Source organism: Anabas testudineus, chromosome 15 (assembly GCF_900324465.2).
Source record: "Anabas testudineus chromosome 15, fAnaTes1.2, whole genome shotgun sequence".
NCBI lineage: Eukaryota > Metazoa > Chordata > Actinopteri > Anabantiformes > Anabantidae > Anabas > Anabas testudineus.
In genome coordinates, this window is record NC_046624.1 from 13,226,181 (window position 1) to 13,242,758 (window position 16,578).

Below are 16,578 nucleotides of genomic sequence, written 5' to 3' on the forward strand. Positions count from 1 at the left end.
CAGTTTGGGGAGACAGGGCCTCCCCGCGTGAGACCGAGCTGCCCCTCGCCACTGTCCCAGCACACACTCCACATCTGGTGGGATCGCCCACGCAAGGTCAGAGGTCATGGCACCATGGGGCTACTTTCGGACTCACATCCCCAGAATGCTTGGAGAAAAACACAAGCTCTGACGGGTCCGCACAATAATCAGCAATTTGAAAGTACAAGCGCGAGCCTAATCACTCCACAGGATTATTTTCCCTTAGTACTGACCCAGGAAAAGGTAACATATAAAAAAAAAAAAGAACAAAAAACATAGCTTTATAAAAAATAGCTAAATTGTGATGACATGGAGTATCACAAAAACAATACGTGTGTGCAATGCGTGTCGTGTGTGTGTGAGTGTTCACCCTCAGTATATGTGTGTGCATTACTGCCCGTGTGTGAGGAGACAACACTGATGAATTAGAGATAAATAATGAAGTAGCTTGGGGACTGATTTGCGATAGCAAGAGGGCCCATCAACAGAGAACACTAATACTTTTGAATGCAATGCCGTTTGATGTTGATCAAGTTCAACTCGGTTGACAGGACTGAGAAGACTGTGGGGAGCACAGGGACCGTACTAGAGAACCTACTCAGACAGGTGAAAGAGGAGAGGGACAATACCACTCAGACACACTCATGTACGCAGCCACTCACACTCACAAACACACATCCACATACATGCACACACACACACACACACACACTGAGAAACCCTTATCCAGTTCACAGAGTTATTTAAACATTTTACCTTTAAACAAGAGAAGGTTAACATATCCTGTGTATACTCAAAGGTATTATATTGAATTTTAGAAGCCACTTATTGATAATTAACTGGCGGAAATTCTTAAGAAACACACATTAAATGGAATAGTGTCCTGCCAATTTGTGTCTATAGACATTTATGACATGCCACTGTTCCTCCATTGCTTGGGGCATGGGTCATTTTGAAAGTGTCACCATTTAACCAGGGGGAGGGTTGGGTCTCCATACCTCCAGCATTAGCCCATGTGGGCAGAGTTCGGGTGTGTGGAGAGCGTGGCCTCATTATGAAGGAGATAAAGACCGTTAAGGCTGTTTGGTCTTGGGCCGGCTCCAGCCCCTATGGTGAAACACACCTGCTCCCCTCTTTAAAAAGCCCTGCTCCAGTTTAGCTCTTGGCCACGGACGAGTAATGACCTATCCAGGGGGCCGTAACGCCCGCTTCGTTTAGCCTGTCGTTAAGACCCAGAGTCAGCAGCATACTGCAGCACAGTACCGTGCCAAAACTCAGTACAGGGTGTCCTTGCCAAAGATCTAACATCAAGCTTACTCTGTTAGAATATGGATAACTAACTAGCTAACCACATTAATGAAATGGCAGAATAAATTTGGCAGCATTACTCTCCACTTGAAGAATTTCTTTTAGACATATTGTCAGTTGGGTCTGATACTTTGATAATTTGACTGAATCATCAACATGAATATAAATCAAAAAATAAGCCCTTGTATCTCCGCCAATAGGAGCACACTCAAGAATACAGTATCCACTTAGTAATTAGAGAACATAAAGTTGCAGCTTGACACTGCTTGGTTTCCCATTGTTGTCCTGTCTTTGTTGTTACACACGCACACACAAGCACTTGCAGACGTGCACAAACACACTCGACGAAGACACGCGTGCACACACGCGTGCACACGCGTTCACACACAAAATGCACTCACACACATATAAAGATTTCCCAGTTTCCCAGTTATGTTTTCATCAAAGCTTTTCTTTGGCACTACAGAGCAGCGTCAGTATGGTAATGTGTTGTGCTGCCTGGAAAGCTGTCAAAAAGCTCCCACCTTGGATGAGAGACCACGGTAATTCAACTGGGCTCCTGTCTTCTGTGTGTTCAGGTCTCCTCATTATTCCGCTTTGCAGGGTAATGGCGTCTTGCACTGTTTTATCTGTCAGCTCACAGCAAACTATAGTTTTTTAGCCCTGTATATTAGATGCTAACATCAAAGGTAGCTGTCTTGACACAGGAGAGAATGAAAAAAATTGTTGCGTAAAAAAATGGAAACACTCCCGGTAGGCGAAAATTGAATCTCTTTACGTCTGGGGTGATGTGTGTATTGAGAATAGATTTGCTGGTTGGCGTCTATGTGTTTGTTCTCGAGTAAACAGCAAGGCTTGTTTGGGTGTAACTGTCAGGTATATGCGTGTGCCCCGTGTGAAAATGGGTTTGTTCCCAAAGTGGGAGTTAGAAAAAAAACAGCAACACAAATTCACTCTAGCTATCTGATCAATGGGGATTTAAGTTACCAGTGACAACTGCAAAGCAGATGTCAGGAGGCATAGGCCCCTCTCATACCGTAGAAATGCTAGCCGCATATTCTATCAGCAGATTTTATGACTTGTCTCTTTTTACCCAGCTGAACGCCTCTGAGAAGTGATTTGTACATGCACCAGTTAGATCACTTGAGCACACATTTTTCTTTGGAGTTTTATTCAAGTTTCAAGAAAAGTGTGCTTCCACAACTAAAGTCTGGCACCATCTTGTTCCGCCCCTCCTGCACTCACCTCTTTTTGGGCATGTGGGGCTCTTGCTCCCTTGGGTGGTGGCAGATCTGTATACAGTATGTGTGTGTTCTCTTCAAGTGTGTGTACGGCAAGGTAAGATTTGTGTTTATAGGAGTGGATAAATGTGTGTGTGTGTGTGTGTGTGTGTGTGTGTGTGTGTGTGTTGGGGGGGGTAGGGTTCTTCAGAAGAAGCGGGTAGAGCAAATTAAAACTCACCGCAGGAAATGAGCGCCCTTGGCACTCCTCTTCCCAAGCAGCTGCACACACCCCAACCATCATCTGCCATTTTGACACATCCACGGGGCGTAGCAGGCAGCGACAAGGGGGGAGCGAGGGGTGCCAACGTGACACCCACGGCTGCGAGCATCGCCGGGCCGCAGCCTCCAGCCAAACAGGTGTGTGACATCATGCCGCTGGTTCCTCTTCAGGGGCCCAGGGAGCAGGCTGGGGAACCGGAGCAGAGAGGGGGGAGGAGGAGGAAACAAAGGGAGGTTAGGTTTCTACCTGACAAGCTCATTGATAACGTTTGGGACACGAGCCCTGAAGTCGATGGCAAATTGCCTCTAATGTCTCCTGGAGATCACGGGCCAAAGTCAGGTGCTGGGTGCTAAATGGGCTCATTAGTTATGATTTTTTCTTTCTTTTTTGGACTTTGCAAGGAGTTTTACACACACATGCACAACACACACACACACAAACACACACACACACACACACACCATGTCAGAGATTGTTGAAGCCAGAGGGCTTTGCAAACTTGGGACGTCATCATAACTCAAGACAGGGTTATAGTTGAGCCAAAGTGTCCTCTCAGTTTTTGAAGCAGGCACAAAGCAGAACAGTTTTGGTTTGGACTTTGAGTATCTCAACAACTGAGACATGCTGAGTTACCTGGGGAATACTCAAATCAAATCAAAATGATCTTAAATCAGTCCCACACAGACAATGAACATTGTGATTTTTTAATCAAATTTGTAACTAGAACAAAACTTAACATAGAGACAACAAATGAAATCAGCATGTACCTATTTAGAATTCTCAGCATGTCTCCCACATACACCCCTCTTCACACTTCAGTCAAATCCCCCAGCGACAGATCCTATAACAGAGGAGAGGGAGGCTGTGAGTAGCCTGGGGGGTTCCTAAAGGCACCCGTCTGGGACCTGCTTCATAATCAGTGGACAGAGAGGATGGTGGTGGTACGGCTTCCCAAAGCCACTCTCTCCCCCTGGCTGCCCGAACTCTGGTGAGCACCCCAGGGCTACCTGTTAAGGTGTTCCCCCTGGTCCAGTCTCTCTTCCTGGGCAAAAAAACTCACATGCAGACTGTCCGAGACGGACTGCATGTGATTGAACAAGATCTGATTGCTGAGTGAATCAGTAGACAAGTAGTATTATTGTGTATTGTTAATGCACGTTTTCACACAAATTGAGGTTATAAGTGATGAGCATATCATAAGTAACACGCTTATCGTGCATAAGCATGTGTGTATGACATGAATACATATGATCCCATTATGTATGTGTGCGCAAAACCGTGTGTGTGTGTGTGTGTAACTGCTGCACGTACATGCTCGTGTTCTCTGTCAAATGATGTGCATGTTTCTTGCGTTACTAAGAGGAGGTATATTATTGTTAGTTGTCAAGGAAACCTTGCAAGGGAGCTGGATTTACTCACCAACATGGACATAACTGTATGCCAAGTAACAGCCTGGACAATACTAGTCTCTCTGCAGACCTCGTTGGCCCTTATCAACAATAATGCTTGTTAATAATGTGAAATGGCTCTAATTAGTCTACAGTGAAATTAACTGCTGCCGCCTTATAAGAAATTATCTTCTTGATAATAAGATTTTTTTTAAAGGCTGCAGCTCAGAGATAATAGACACTAAAGTTGAAATATGGCTACCAATGTTTGTTGTTGGTGGATTTAGAAAAGTATATTACGACACATTGTCCAGGATCTGTTTTATCTGTCTGTGTTTTATTGTAGTTACTGTAGATATATGTAACATTGGCTGTGTTTTTGTTTCCATAGTCAGGAACAATATTCCCTTGACTGCGCCTCAGGGTATATCTCCTCCTTTCTGCTGTTCTACAGCAGACCTTAACATCGCTGCTGCAGTTGTAGATGCAGAAAACACTGTAGTAGTAAGCAACTAGGGAGGCAGGTCTGGGGCTATAGCCGTGGACTTTCTAATTCAGGCCCTGGCCAAGGGATCTGGGAGACATGGTAGATTTTAACAAACACACTGGCCATTTCCAAATCTGCCGTGTGTGCTCAGCCGTCCATGGTTCTCCAAGATATCTGGAGGAGAGGGAGGGTGGGTGGGAGGCTTCGGGGAGGTGGGGTGTACAAGGCGGAGAGAGCCAGGACTGTGCCGTCTCTCCAGTTTGGTTTGGTCCGAGCACAGAGCCAGCTGGCCTCATTAGGACTTGATGGGAGGCGGGCTGGCATGAGACGTGCACATGCATGCACACATCAACAAATGTAGTGTGAAGCGTGGCCTGATGCCCGTGAAAGACCCACACAAAAGTTTTTTTTTTTTCTTTCTTTTTTCTTTTTTTATTGAGTGCACTGTGGCTTAAGAGAAGGAAGTGTATGATGTGGGAAAACATGGACATTAGTTTATGTGTCTCTTTAAGGCGCTGTTTTTACCTGGCTCACCTGATCTACCTTGAAGGAAGAACAAACCATAAACAGGGGCGATGAATGCTGAGGTTGGATGGAGTGGAGTGGGTACAAAGGGACGAGAGGATATGATTCATGGTAGGGTGGGTTCATCACGAGAGACGGCCGCTGACCTACAGTCTGAGGGCCGCTGGACCGGAACCAAGGCCTTGTTCCGACAGAGCGAGTGTAGCGTGAGCTGTGACGGATGGCGCCGGTCTGTTTGAGAGCCCCTGAGCAGGTGTGTGTCTCGCTCACATCTGCAGGCAAGCACAGTGAACCGAGACCAAATGGCAGACGCACGGGGCCCATCGGGTACCTGTGCACTGAGACACACTAATGATTATGGATGCAGGCCTATTAACGGTCACATCTGTAAGGGAGAACAACAACTAGCGCACTGGGAGTGAGTCAGCAGTTTTAACTCCCCTCTGGAACATAGACATGCTGGTGTCAATGTTGGGAGAAAAAATTCAAAAATGCTGCCTTTGCCTCAGTTCGGGTCCAGCATGGACCTCGGCTCGATTCAGGCTCCACCAAATAGGATGAGGCTCTCTGGCCTCCTTGAGAAAAGACTTTAAGAAGTTAACTTGTTGAACTGACACACACTTGTTCTGGATTTCAGGACAGAAAGTGAAGGACATCTGAGTAGTAGAAAAAAAAAACTTGCTATTACAGCTCAACACTAAATTATCTCATAAATTCATCAACTTAAAAACAGCGTTAAATATTCATTCTAAGAGTATAGGTAATAAATTAAATATTACTCATTGACTCATTATTTAAAAATGCATAATATGATTTGCATAGTTTTATCCTGATAGGAAATAATAATGGGTAGTTGTCTTGTAGTGTCTTTCATGACGGATGAAGCTTGTGTCTTTTTGTTCCCTCATCATCCCTCTCTCCTACTTGCTTCTCATTAAAGTTTTAACAGAGGCTGTTTTAATTGTCAATCCTTTGACAGGTTGATAAAAGCAACTTGACAATTAAGTTCATTGGCTCTGCTATGCATATTAATTAGGTCTTATTTGGGTTTCTATTGTTATTGGAAGGAGCACTCGTGGTGTAGCAAAATGTCATCCATTAACTTCCCTCTTCTCAGAACTTAATGTAATTAAGCTTGCTATTGTATGACTACGAGAGGAGACTCTAGAGAGAGGAACTTTTAGTATTCATTGTATTAATGAGTAATGCCATTCGTGTGACACTGCAACAACGCTATTTCTCCAAAATCAGCTATTCACAACTTTATTATCTGTAACAAGTGCTGCCTGCTCTTGTTTAGTTAATGGACAAAGGAAGCATGCTTTTCATATCACTGTGTGTGTATGCACTGTACTGTATGTGTATGTGTGGGTGTGTGTGTGTGTGTGTGTGTGCATCTGAATGTGGGTTTTTCTATATGTGCGAATCAGAGGTGAAGCGAGAGAGGGAGTGTGTGTCAGAGGGGAAAACGAAGCAGGACATAAAGGGTGCAGAGAGGCTCAGCTTCGGGAGGGAGGAGAGAGAAAAAACGGAGGAGTGGTGGGGTGGGGGTGTTCTTGCAGATTACCCAGTGCACCTTGCTCAACTCTGCAGGCCCACACACTCACATCAAAGTGGTACCCCCTATCTGCCCGAGGCTTAGTCGGCCCCTGTCCACCCCCCATGTCACTCCATACATCCTCCTGTTCATGTTGAATAATTGACAGTTCTGTTTTACATGCTCAGCATTTGCCAGGACATGGAAGTGTGACTCCAAACAGGGCATGACTCTGAGAGGTGCTCTGTGTTGGGCTGACTTCATTAGAATGTGCCATAATAATGCTCCGCATACACCCTGAGCTGAATACCATCCAGCATAATCCATGGAGGAATTGAAATAGAGAGGTTGTTGCAGTAATAAAGATGCATTTTTGCTGCGGTTTTATCAAGACTTAATTGTCCACATAGCTTTAAGAGTTCCACTTCCCACGTGTGAGTCGACAGCAGGTTTTATTTCCAAGCCAGGTTTATGAAGGGAGCAACAACTCCCTTCGTTACAATGAGATTGTTCCAGCTCCTTCTTTGAAGATACTATGTACTGTCTGGTGTGCACTTAGATTCTGAATCTGCTGAACTTGTTGGATGTCACTCAAGACCACCAGAATGGCCATGCATAGCAAAGGACAATGACTGCCATGGGTATGCGAAGGGGGCTAGAGTGTTTGTGCCAGGGCAATCTCTGAAGTCAAATAAGCCATTATCAGTCTGTCAAGCCAGGTCTCATCTGAGGTCTCTTAATAACAGTTAGGCAGTTTGGTGAAGTCTCTATCAATGCCCCTGTAATAGCTTTTTAGAACTACTGTAGTGAAATTAGACAAAGAACTAAAGTGATAAAGTAAGGTGAGTTTCTCCAGTTTTAATCTGCTTTTGTATATAAGAAAAAACAAACAAGAGAAGTCTGTGGTTTTTCTTTGCATCTTCAGGTTTGTGGGACTTGACTGTAATAGTGGAGTATGGTATAGTCCTTAAAGCATGGGAGGGAAAGGCCTGGCTGTTCATTTGATAGTTTACCTTGACCCTTGAAGTGTGTCGCTCGCACCCTGAGGGCTTGAGCTGGCAAAACCTTTCTCAGTCCCCCCTGGGAATGATAATCTCAACGTGGGCATTTACCACGGACACCAGACACAACACCATTAGCCACAGCTCCGCTGCTGCTCATTAGGACCATCGATCGATATAGGCGGCCACAGAAATCGCCAGTGCTGCGGAACCAGCTATCGCTCTTCAGAGTTATTATCGTAAACAGCACAGGGCCAAGATTTAGGGCAGCACCCCACTTTTGCTCTTTCTATTGGAAATAGAGAGTTGGGAGGGCAATAACTGACTGATTGAGGCCCTTCTAAGGACATTATATTGTATCACTTGTTCTGAAACTTTGTGCTGTGTGCAGTCGCTGCCTTGCAATAAAATTAGAAGCAGTCAGGAAGCATTACTGTGTACGCTGCTCAGTTCTCCAGGGTTTGGTATTATGACATGACTGGAGTAGAAAAACACTGACACAGAGGAAGTTCACTCATTACTGTGAAGATATTTGAGCGCTGATGTCTCCTTTATTGAGTGTCAAAAACAAATTAGTGGGTTTGAACAGAACCACAAAATTCGCTGAGTTTGCTGTGATACTCTGTAGATAACATAAAATACAATATAATATAGAAATGTTGAAATCGAAAGGATCAAAAAAGGAGCAAGTAAATGCAAAATGATCACATTGTTTAAAAAATATTTTTGTTCACCATGGGACCCCTGTTTGATATTATCAGGACGAGATAATTTAATTATTTTCCAATTCTATTACACCAAAACATGAGGTGTAGAGACATTAGTCACAGGAAATTGTAGATGAAAAGACAAAAAAAAAAAAAAAGGATAGACCATTGGTGTCTGGCAGAGGAGAGAATAATATTGAGGCAAAATTGTGAAAATAAGAAAAAGGGGAGATGTATTGATTTTTGGTGGAGCCAGGGAAAGAAAAGAGAGGGAATAAAGAAGTGCACTTTGGCCGATGTGTCCAAATGATGTCTCAGGGGAGGTTCTTAATGGTAGGGGGAGGGGTGGAGGGAGGGTTAAGGGGGTGAGGTGGGGATGACTGGGGCAGGTGCCTACCCTGACTAAGGCATGGAACTGCCCTTAGGCTAGGGCTAATGGTATTGGCTGAGCTTACTTTAAGCAGCTCTTTCCTAATGGCCAACTATGAGTGTGCCACAGGATAGACAGGTATTGATTGGTTCAAATGCTCTTGAGTTGACAAGAACTGAAAGTCCCTCAAGCATATACAATCTTGCAGCAAATTATGTCACATGGAAAGGTGATTAAAAACTTGGGGCAGGCACGCTCATTAAAAGTATATATGATACGGAGCTTGCTGTCCTTGAATCGTTCTCTCGTCTTTGTGTTTACTCCTCTTTTCTGCAAAAGCTTTTGTCTCTTTAGTGTTTGTTTGTTTTACTCAGTTTTCCTGAGTGAGAAATGTCTGTATATATTGTGAGAGTCTTCAGCCCTCATTTTCCACAATAGCGATCCTGCGAGCTGACAGTTGAACCTCTGTTGCATCAGTCAAAGTCACGCACGCACATATTTTAGTTCCACACTTCATCAGTGGTGTACAATTGCCATTTGAATGGAGTCAAATGATTTGACAGTTTTTAGAGAATGAATACAGGTGTGATGGTTACATTTGCTTTTAAAAAGGAGCAGCATACCAGTATAATATACAGAGAACAATGCCATATATTTGCTTTGTTGTCATGCCCCCCTTCCTCATACACACATACAAAAAATGCTGTGTACAAGATTTTCTCTTATTCACAAGGGGCGCTTTCTAGACTGCTGGAGGCATCTGCTTTGATTGCATAATTCCCAAGAGACGAACAACACAAAACAAAAATACTGACTGAATTCAGACTTATAATATACAGAACAAATAACATACCAGCTCCACTCTTCAAAACCATAGTTCTCTAAAGAAAAGGAATTGGAGAGTAAATTCAAAGTTGAAAGCTTAGCTCTTTTACAGTGAATGTAAGGATGAGGGTGAAAGATGAAACAAAGTTTTTTTCCTGGCTGAAAATATGCAGCATTACTAAAACAAATAGGCCATAGCATATGCATTTATGTGCACTTTAACTTAAGTGGCACATATTCGAGATACTATAAACCATTTTGAAGCCATAAATGCAGTAGATATTGCAGGAGTGACTGGTGAGGACTGGTGAGGAAACATTTTATTATGCAGAGTTAATACAACAGGTCCCCCACATCATCTGGTGCTTTGCCAAGTGTAGCATGACAGTTTCAAGCCAAGTAAACAGTGTTGAACAAATGAAAGTTAAATGAAATGACAGGTCTTTTTTTCCACAGGAAAATCCAAAAAAAAAAAAAAAGGTGAAAGATTTTCTGCATCCAAATGATACGGCTGCACTCAAAGCTCACAGTTTTCTTCTATTTCGATTAAATGCTCTTTCTCTGGCTGTTTGTGCTTTACAGTGGAGTGTGCTACATCGCTACTTTCTTCTCTACAGGGGCCCCTGGGCTCCCCAAGCAATAGGAGTAAATTAGAGTGCACCTGTTCCAGCTCCAAGATAAGCCATCTCCAGAGGATTTCCTCTGAGTAAAATGAAGTGAGTGAAGAATAAACAGAATATCACAGCATTACTCCGCCAAGGTGAAGTTGTTGCAGCTCTGGGGACACGGTTCGTTTTGCACAACACCCAGCAAAATATCCTCTATAAACCTCTGGATGTAAGACTGTAGGAATGGTCTCTGCTCACAGTGGAGAGAATAGGAGCTGCACTTTTGTGTTCCAACCAAGGCAGTGAGTCTGCTGCTTCTCGACTGTATCTACTCAAAACCTTGACTTGAAATGTTGTTATTTGTGGTCTGGGTTTTGTGGTTTATTTCCAACACGTTTTGAGTCTGTGTCAACACATCTGCGATAGTCAAACATCAAACCACATACTTCCCTCTTTTTCCATCCCTGTACCGCTGCCAAATATTTCTGAAAGCATCTAATTAAGTCAACTAAGAAAATTGTCAGTACATCTCTCCTCTCTTCCAATCAGCTTAGCCACATGAGTAACTCCTTGTATGTTTCTTAGAGGAAATAAAAGATGTAACCCCAGTGTGATGCCCAAAGACCACTGACCGTAGATGTCTAGAATGCAAAATTCACTCAGTTGGTTTACACATAAAAGGCATGGATAATTAGAGGAAAAATGTAATTCATCATACGTTTGATAATCAGTCTGATTTGGTCTCCTATCTGCACCAGGGCATTCAAATAACCCCCCCACTATTAGCGCCCTACTCTCCCTCACACCAGTAGTCTGTTTTACCCTCTCTTTGTTCCCCTACAACACATTATCATTATTGTAGCTAATTGCATGGTTTGCCTTGAAGTCGTGCTGGAGACTCGTGATCTGGGGTTGAAACATGGACAGGGATCCAGTATTCTCCACAGCTTGCTTTACACTGCTAATTGCCGTTACCACAGGATAAGGCGTGCTCCTTGCTGTGGCCAGCCGGACGAGGCTGAAACATGCACGGGGCAGGTTGGGTGGGGGGATACTATCACACAAGGGTGGTAAGACGTGGGAGGGAGAGCCAAGGGTGGCATAACTGAGGTGGGATGGGTAGACCAGATTGGGGAGGGAAAGGCTAGCGATTGGGGTAAGCGGGGGGGATGGAACCGGCGTTAGATGTAGGTCAGCAGGAGTGGAGTACCCTAAAGATTACAGTTGGTTAGTGCGACCCCTCTCTGACAGGATCTGAGCCCTTACTCCCAGCAGAGGCGGGTCCTAGCATTTGGGGAACCCAGCTATTAGTGAGGCTAATAAAGCCCAGGCAGAAAGTTTTGAACCTCTGGTAGTCCAGAGACATTGTCCTGCCACAGGTCCAAAGGCTAGATCTTAGTTAATGTAGTCCTAAATGACTGAGGAGTCTTTAAATGATTATTAAAAAGACAGTGGAGCTGTGATGTGATGTCAGCAGAGACATCTATAGGCAGCGATATTCATTTTACAATCTCTTCCAATAATTGTGTTTTTATGAGCACATCTTTTTATTATCTTTGTTTATTAAAGAAGTGTAATGTGAGAGATGAGTTCATCTAACTCTGAAAATCTGAGATTTGTGTGAGCTCTGATAGTTTCTTAATTCAGCTGGGAACGTTAGTTTTACACCACAGTATCAACTTCCAACTTCAAAATGAGTCACAGCTCCCCGATGGGGTTTTAGGAAAGGAAATGGAATCACAGACATAACTAGTGACAAAGCCTCCATCACCTCATATACGATCTCATTCCATCTGTGAGAACTGTGGGTCTACCCTAGAAAAATAATAAATATCCTTCTCTCATGGCTGGCGCTCATTCCGTTCAAAAGGTGGTTTCAAGACCAAACAAAGGAAATTGTGTCATTAATGATACATATTATGAACCAGGGCCTCTTAGTACGCTTTTCTACAAATGCATGGATAAGGGGTTGATCTCTTTCCTAACAAAGGATCTCTAAAATATGAAGTGAAAAGCTACCCAAGATGAAGCTGGTAGAGAAACAAGTGAGGAAGAGCCTATTTCCACAACACAAACAGATTTCTTGGCCTTTAGCAGTCTCTTACTGGGATACTTTGAGACATATCCATCAAAACACAGCTGTATTCATTCATATTTCATACCTCCTCCTTCTCCCAGTGCTTTAACACTGTTCTTTGATCAAAGGAGAGAAGTCGGATCACAACAGGAAGGTTCCCTGCCAGCCAAGAAGGGAGAATGAAGGCCAATCCACTACTGTACATGCTACCATATAGCTTGCTGTACTTCAACTTCACTCAAAACAAAAGAGGGAGAAAACAGAATAAAATGAATGAATGCTCTACAAATGCAAAACTAAGAACACTTTCCAGACATGAAATGCTTTCATATGAATTTCCACATTTTACAGTGAGGTTTCAGGCCATATACTGCGCGACTGACAAACTGTGCAAAATACTTTGTCATAAGCACAAACTCCACCAGTCAGCATGCAGAGAAATTAACCATTTTTTTAAAAGTTGATTGATTGAAGTCTTTGTTAGATTTAGCGGAATAACACTTTCTGCAACTTAAGTGATGGAATTGGTGGAAGACCGACAGCACAGGAAGACATCCAGAACACGCAGCTCAAGAGTGTCACCATGTGGAGATGTGTGGACATAACACAGCAGTTGGTGAGCAGCGTTGTGTGCAAATACTGTACCGCAGAATGCGACTCAATAAGAGCAATCATATTTTTATTTCTTCTATGACCCCTGCCTTATTTTTTAAAATACTTTTTTTTTTTTCAATTAAACTTCATGTCAACTGCTTTACATTAAGGCTTCAGCCTCCCTTTTTTTACCTCACCCCAACTATATCAATTCCAAGACATAGCACTTCCAAAGACCCTTTTCAGTAAGGCTCTGGGAAAAAAGTGTTTGAAGACCTCCCTGACATTTAGACTCTCTCTGAAGATGACTTTGCCTTCTACTATAGCCTGCGGGAACATAGTAAGACCCACACTAAACTTCAATTGATATGCAGTGCCAGATTCCTCTAGGGGAAATTATCATTCTGTTCATAATAAGAGCCACAACAAGCACCTGGAAAATGACTTTATTATACACCGCGCTTCAATAAAAGTTTCCAATGACCCATCGGAAACACACACATGGTGCACGGGCCATAATCGCGATGAAATGAAAACTATATTATGCATATGATAGAATGCTTATTTGATGGTAGACTGTGTGAGGATGCACATCTGCTCAGATGTGCTTGATTGGCAGGTGTGTTAACGCAGAGCTGTAGCCTTGGACGGAGGTGCTGTGAGACCCCTTCTTTCCTGAAGCCATTACCCAAATACGTTCTGTTTTTCAAACAAGTGAATCACACAAAAATCAAAGTATCAAAAATGTATTGCCCTTCATAATGGAATCCCCTCTGAGCAAGGACATGTAACAATGGACAATTTTCAGCTTCCTGTCCTTTCCCTCTCTATATGCCAATGGATGTGACCTCCACAGCTTTAACAATGGGGCATCCAGCAGCACAAGCACTTGGCTTCTCGCCACAGCCACAACATGCAATAAGGCTCCTTTCATCTTTGTTGTTATATTTAAGGATGACATCCTAGCCTGTCGGCCTCAACTATTGTCTTCGCCGTGATTATTTTCTACCGTTGTTTAGCCCCAGTTGTGGCTCTTTGATGAAAAGGTCGCCACTCAATTGGAAAACAGTCATTAAAATGCGGTGGGTACTATTCACCAGTGTGCATGGGGGAACCAACTCAACTGAGCTGGTTAATCAAAAGTTAATTATATAATTTTCATGCAGATGAGGGAAACATTCAAATGAATCCCAACTCTACAATCATTACAAAAAATAAATAAAGAAATAATTCTAAAATGCTATAAAATGTTCAGGGACCAGGAGGCTGTAAACAATATGAAGTTTAATTTGAGGTAAACAAAGTGAATATCCACCAGGGGGTCTGGGAAGGAGAAAGTGAGGTTAAATCAAATTTGGAAACATAGATACCAGCAGGTTTTGTTGTCCTGATATACGTGCAATTAGGCAGGTCCTTGATGAGGACACTGGGAGTGAGAAAGTTGGCTTTCACAACAAATGCTTAGGGATTATTTAAAGGGAATTTATGGGGTTTTATGCTTTATCTGTAAACATTAATTATTCTCACACAAGTAAACCAAATTGAATTAAAACCATATTTTAGGAAATGTTATAAAAGCATAATTATCTTTTATGAGCATCTTGCAAAATGATTGAAAACCCTATAAACATAAGTTCAAACTCAAGTAAATCAGTTCAAGGAAGTCACGTTGTGACTTTCAGAAGAAAAAGCCCTGGATGCCATTTTCTTCTGCAACTTTGTCGGAGAAGGTAAAGTAGCACTTTTCAAAAAATTCTCTCCTCATCAAAGGAAATGATTGTGTTATGCAAATTACAACCATGAATATTAAACCAACGATGTGAGTATCACAAATGAACAAGCATTGTTCTGGAAGTGCAATGGAATGTGTTTTAATTTCTCTTTAATTCTATGTGCTTTCATAACGTTCACCTTTTCCCAGTTGTGCGAGTGGGTTTTGGGTTCATTGGTGTGCATTACAACCACGCTCTAACAATGCAGGGCCTCCCCGGTGTCAGCACAGTTCATGAATCCTGGCCCCTTATGCACCAGGCGATTAGTATGGTGCTCTGTCTGTGGGGCTTTGCCAGAAAATGAGTTCTCTTTAAAACATATGCCCCCTGCTGATTATTTTCCTTTCCTGATATGAAATTCCAATTTTTATAATGAACACCCGTTTCCTGTACAGAGGGCAGAGGGGAAAAAAAAAAAGTTCTACACTTTGTCTGCTTTGGATGACTGCATTCATTTTAAATGAGCTGAAAAGCTGTTGTGGACGTCACAAGCAGTAAATATTTAGACGAGTGTCTTTCATTTTGGTGACTAATTTGGCGTTCAGGTACGAGCGCAGAAATCAGCTGGTGTAATTTTCCACATCGCACATGCACATGATTGGTGTGGCAGAAAATGGAATTACCAAAACTGTAACAAATTCAATTAAGTCATTGATTTCTAATAAATTGGCTAAATCACCAGCTGTTGTCATGCTAAGATTGTTGTGTCACGACTTCGTCATGCTTGTCGGTCGTGGCTGCTCTACAACAGCAGCTGAATCGGTTCAAAGTGTTTAAAACAACAGTTGATCATTAGAATCAGATTGAAAAAAAAATGTGATCATTTCATCAGATGTCAAAAACTTTATTACAATTTGACATGGATTTAATGTTACAGACATAATACCTAATAAATGTGATGATTTGTTGAAGTCAGCATCCGGCACTGTTGTTGGATATGATGGAAACACAGTCTGTGTTGCCTTTTTGGCAGCTCTTCAATTATTAGGGAACCTTTTCTTTCGGTCGAAATAAGTGGAATCGTCATTAATCTAAAAAGATTGAAGATAATTCTCATTTTGAGCTGTTTGAATATTTCATCTAACAGATATTTAAATTTTCATGCACACTGTATATGTGATACCAAACAAATCTGTGCAAATTAGCGACACATCTGCCAACATTCAAAATGGTAAAATTAAGCATGCACATATTCAATAAGGCAAAAGAGGAAAAATAAAAAAAACCCTCCATTGAGCAGTTTGAATATTGTCATTGCTGCTTTGGAACACAGTGGCACACAGTGGTGTAGTGTACATTAATATTGTACAACTGAAGTAGACATTGGTAATAAATTATGTATAATAAGCACTTACAACATTGTATAGTCTAAGTCTCTCTTGGGTTTGGGCACTTGCCTCTTCAGGAAGAGACACCACTCCTCCTGTGCCCATCATCTAAGTACAGCAAAAGAGATTTTAGAAGACAAAACAAAGGTGATGAGTTGATGACAGCTATAATAATTTACATTTATTCATTTAAAAAAGGAATAAATGGTCCGGCTAAACTGATTTTATACAGGTATCTTGCTTCAATTTGCTTTAAATTTCATAATCACCACTCCAGACTCAGTCACATTAAAAAAATCTCACCCTGATGGTCGCCTCCAACTCGCCCACACTTCTCTTTCCACCTGGTAACCATCCATAGGACCAGTGCTGGGACAGCGTGACCTGAACCACCAACGCCAACAACAACACCTGCACCATCACTCTGCTGCTCGCTTCCATTAGAGCTGCAGAGGAAGCCAATAAAAACAATAAGAGCCACTGTCTCCTCACTCACAGCTTCACGACTCACAGACCAGGGGTTACTC

At 42.5% G+C, this 16,578-nt stretch overlaps 1 protein-coding gene across 1 annotated transcript; it reads right to left on the reverse strand.

Annotated features, from left to right (window-relative positions):
- Window positions 1-15,696: 15,696 nt before the first annotated feature.
- On the reverse strand, window positions 15,697-16,493 carry gnrh3 (gonadotropin-releasing hormone 3). Its single transcript, XM_026356992.1, has 3 exons — window positions 16,355-16,493; window positions 16,079-16,159; window positions 15,697-15,754 (listed from the first exon to the last, which is right to left on the reverse strand). The coding sequence occupies exons 1-3, from the start codon at window positions 16,490-16,492 to the stop codon at window positions 15,701-15,703; spliced, it is 273 nt and encodes a 90-aa protein (XP_026212777.1). The 5' UTR covers window position 16,493; the 3' UTR covers window positions 15,697-15,700.
- Between the last annotated feature and the right edge of the window lie 85 nt (window positions 16,494-16,578).

Coding starts and splice junctions, on each gene's coding strand:
- gnrh3 (XM_026356992.1), bottom strand. CDS start 16,492: ATGGAAGCGAGCAGCAGAGTGATGGTGCAGGTGTTGTTGTTGGCGTTG. Junction 16,160..16,354: donor AGTTGGAGGCGACCATCAGG/GTGAGATTTTTT, acceptor TGCTGTACTTAG/ATGATGGGCACAGGAGGAGT. Junction 15,755..16,078: donor GACTTAGACTATACAATGTT/GTAAGTGCTTAT, acceptor CAATCTTTTTAG/ATTAATGACGATTCCACTTA.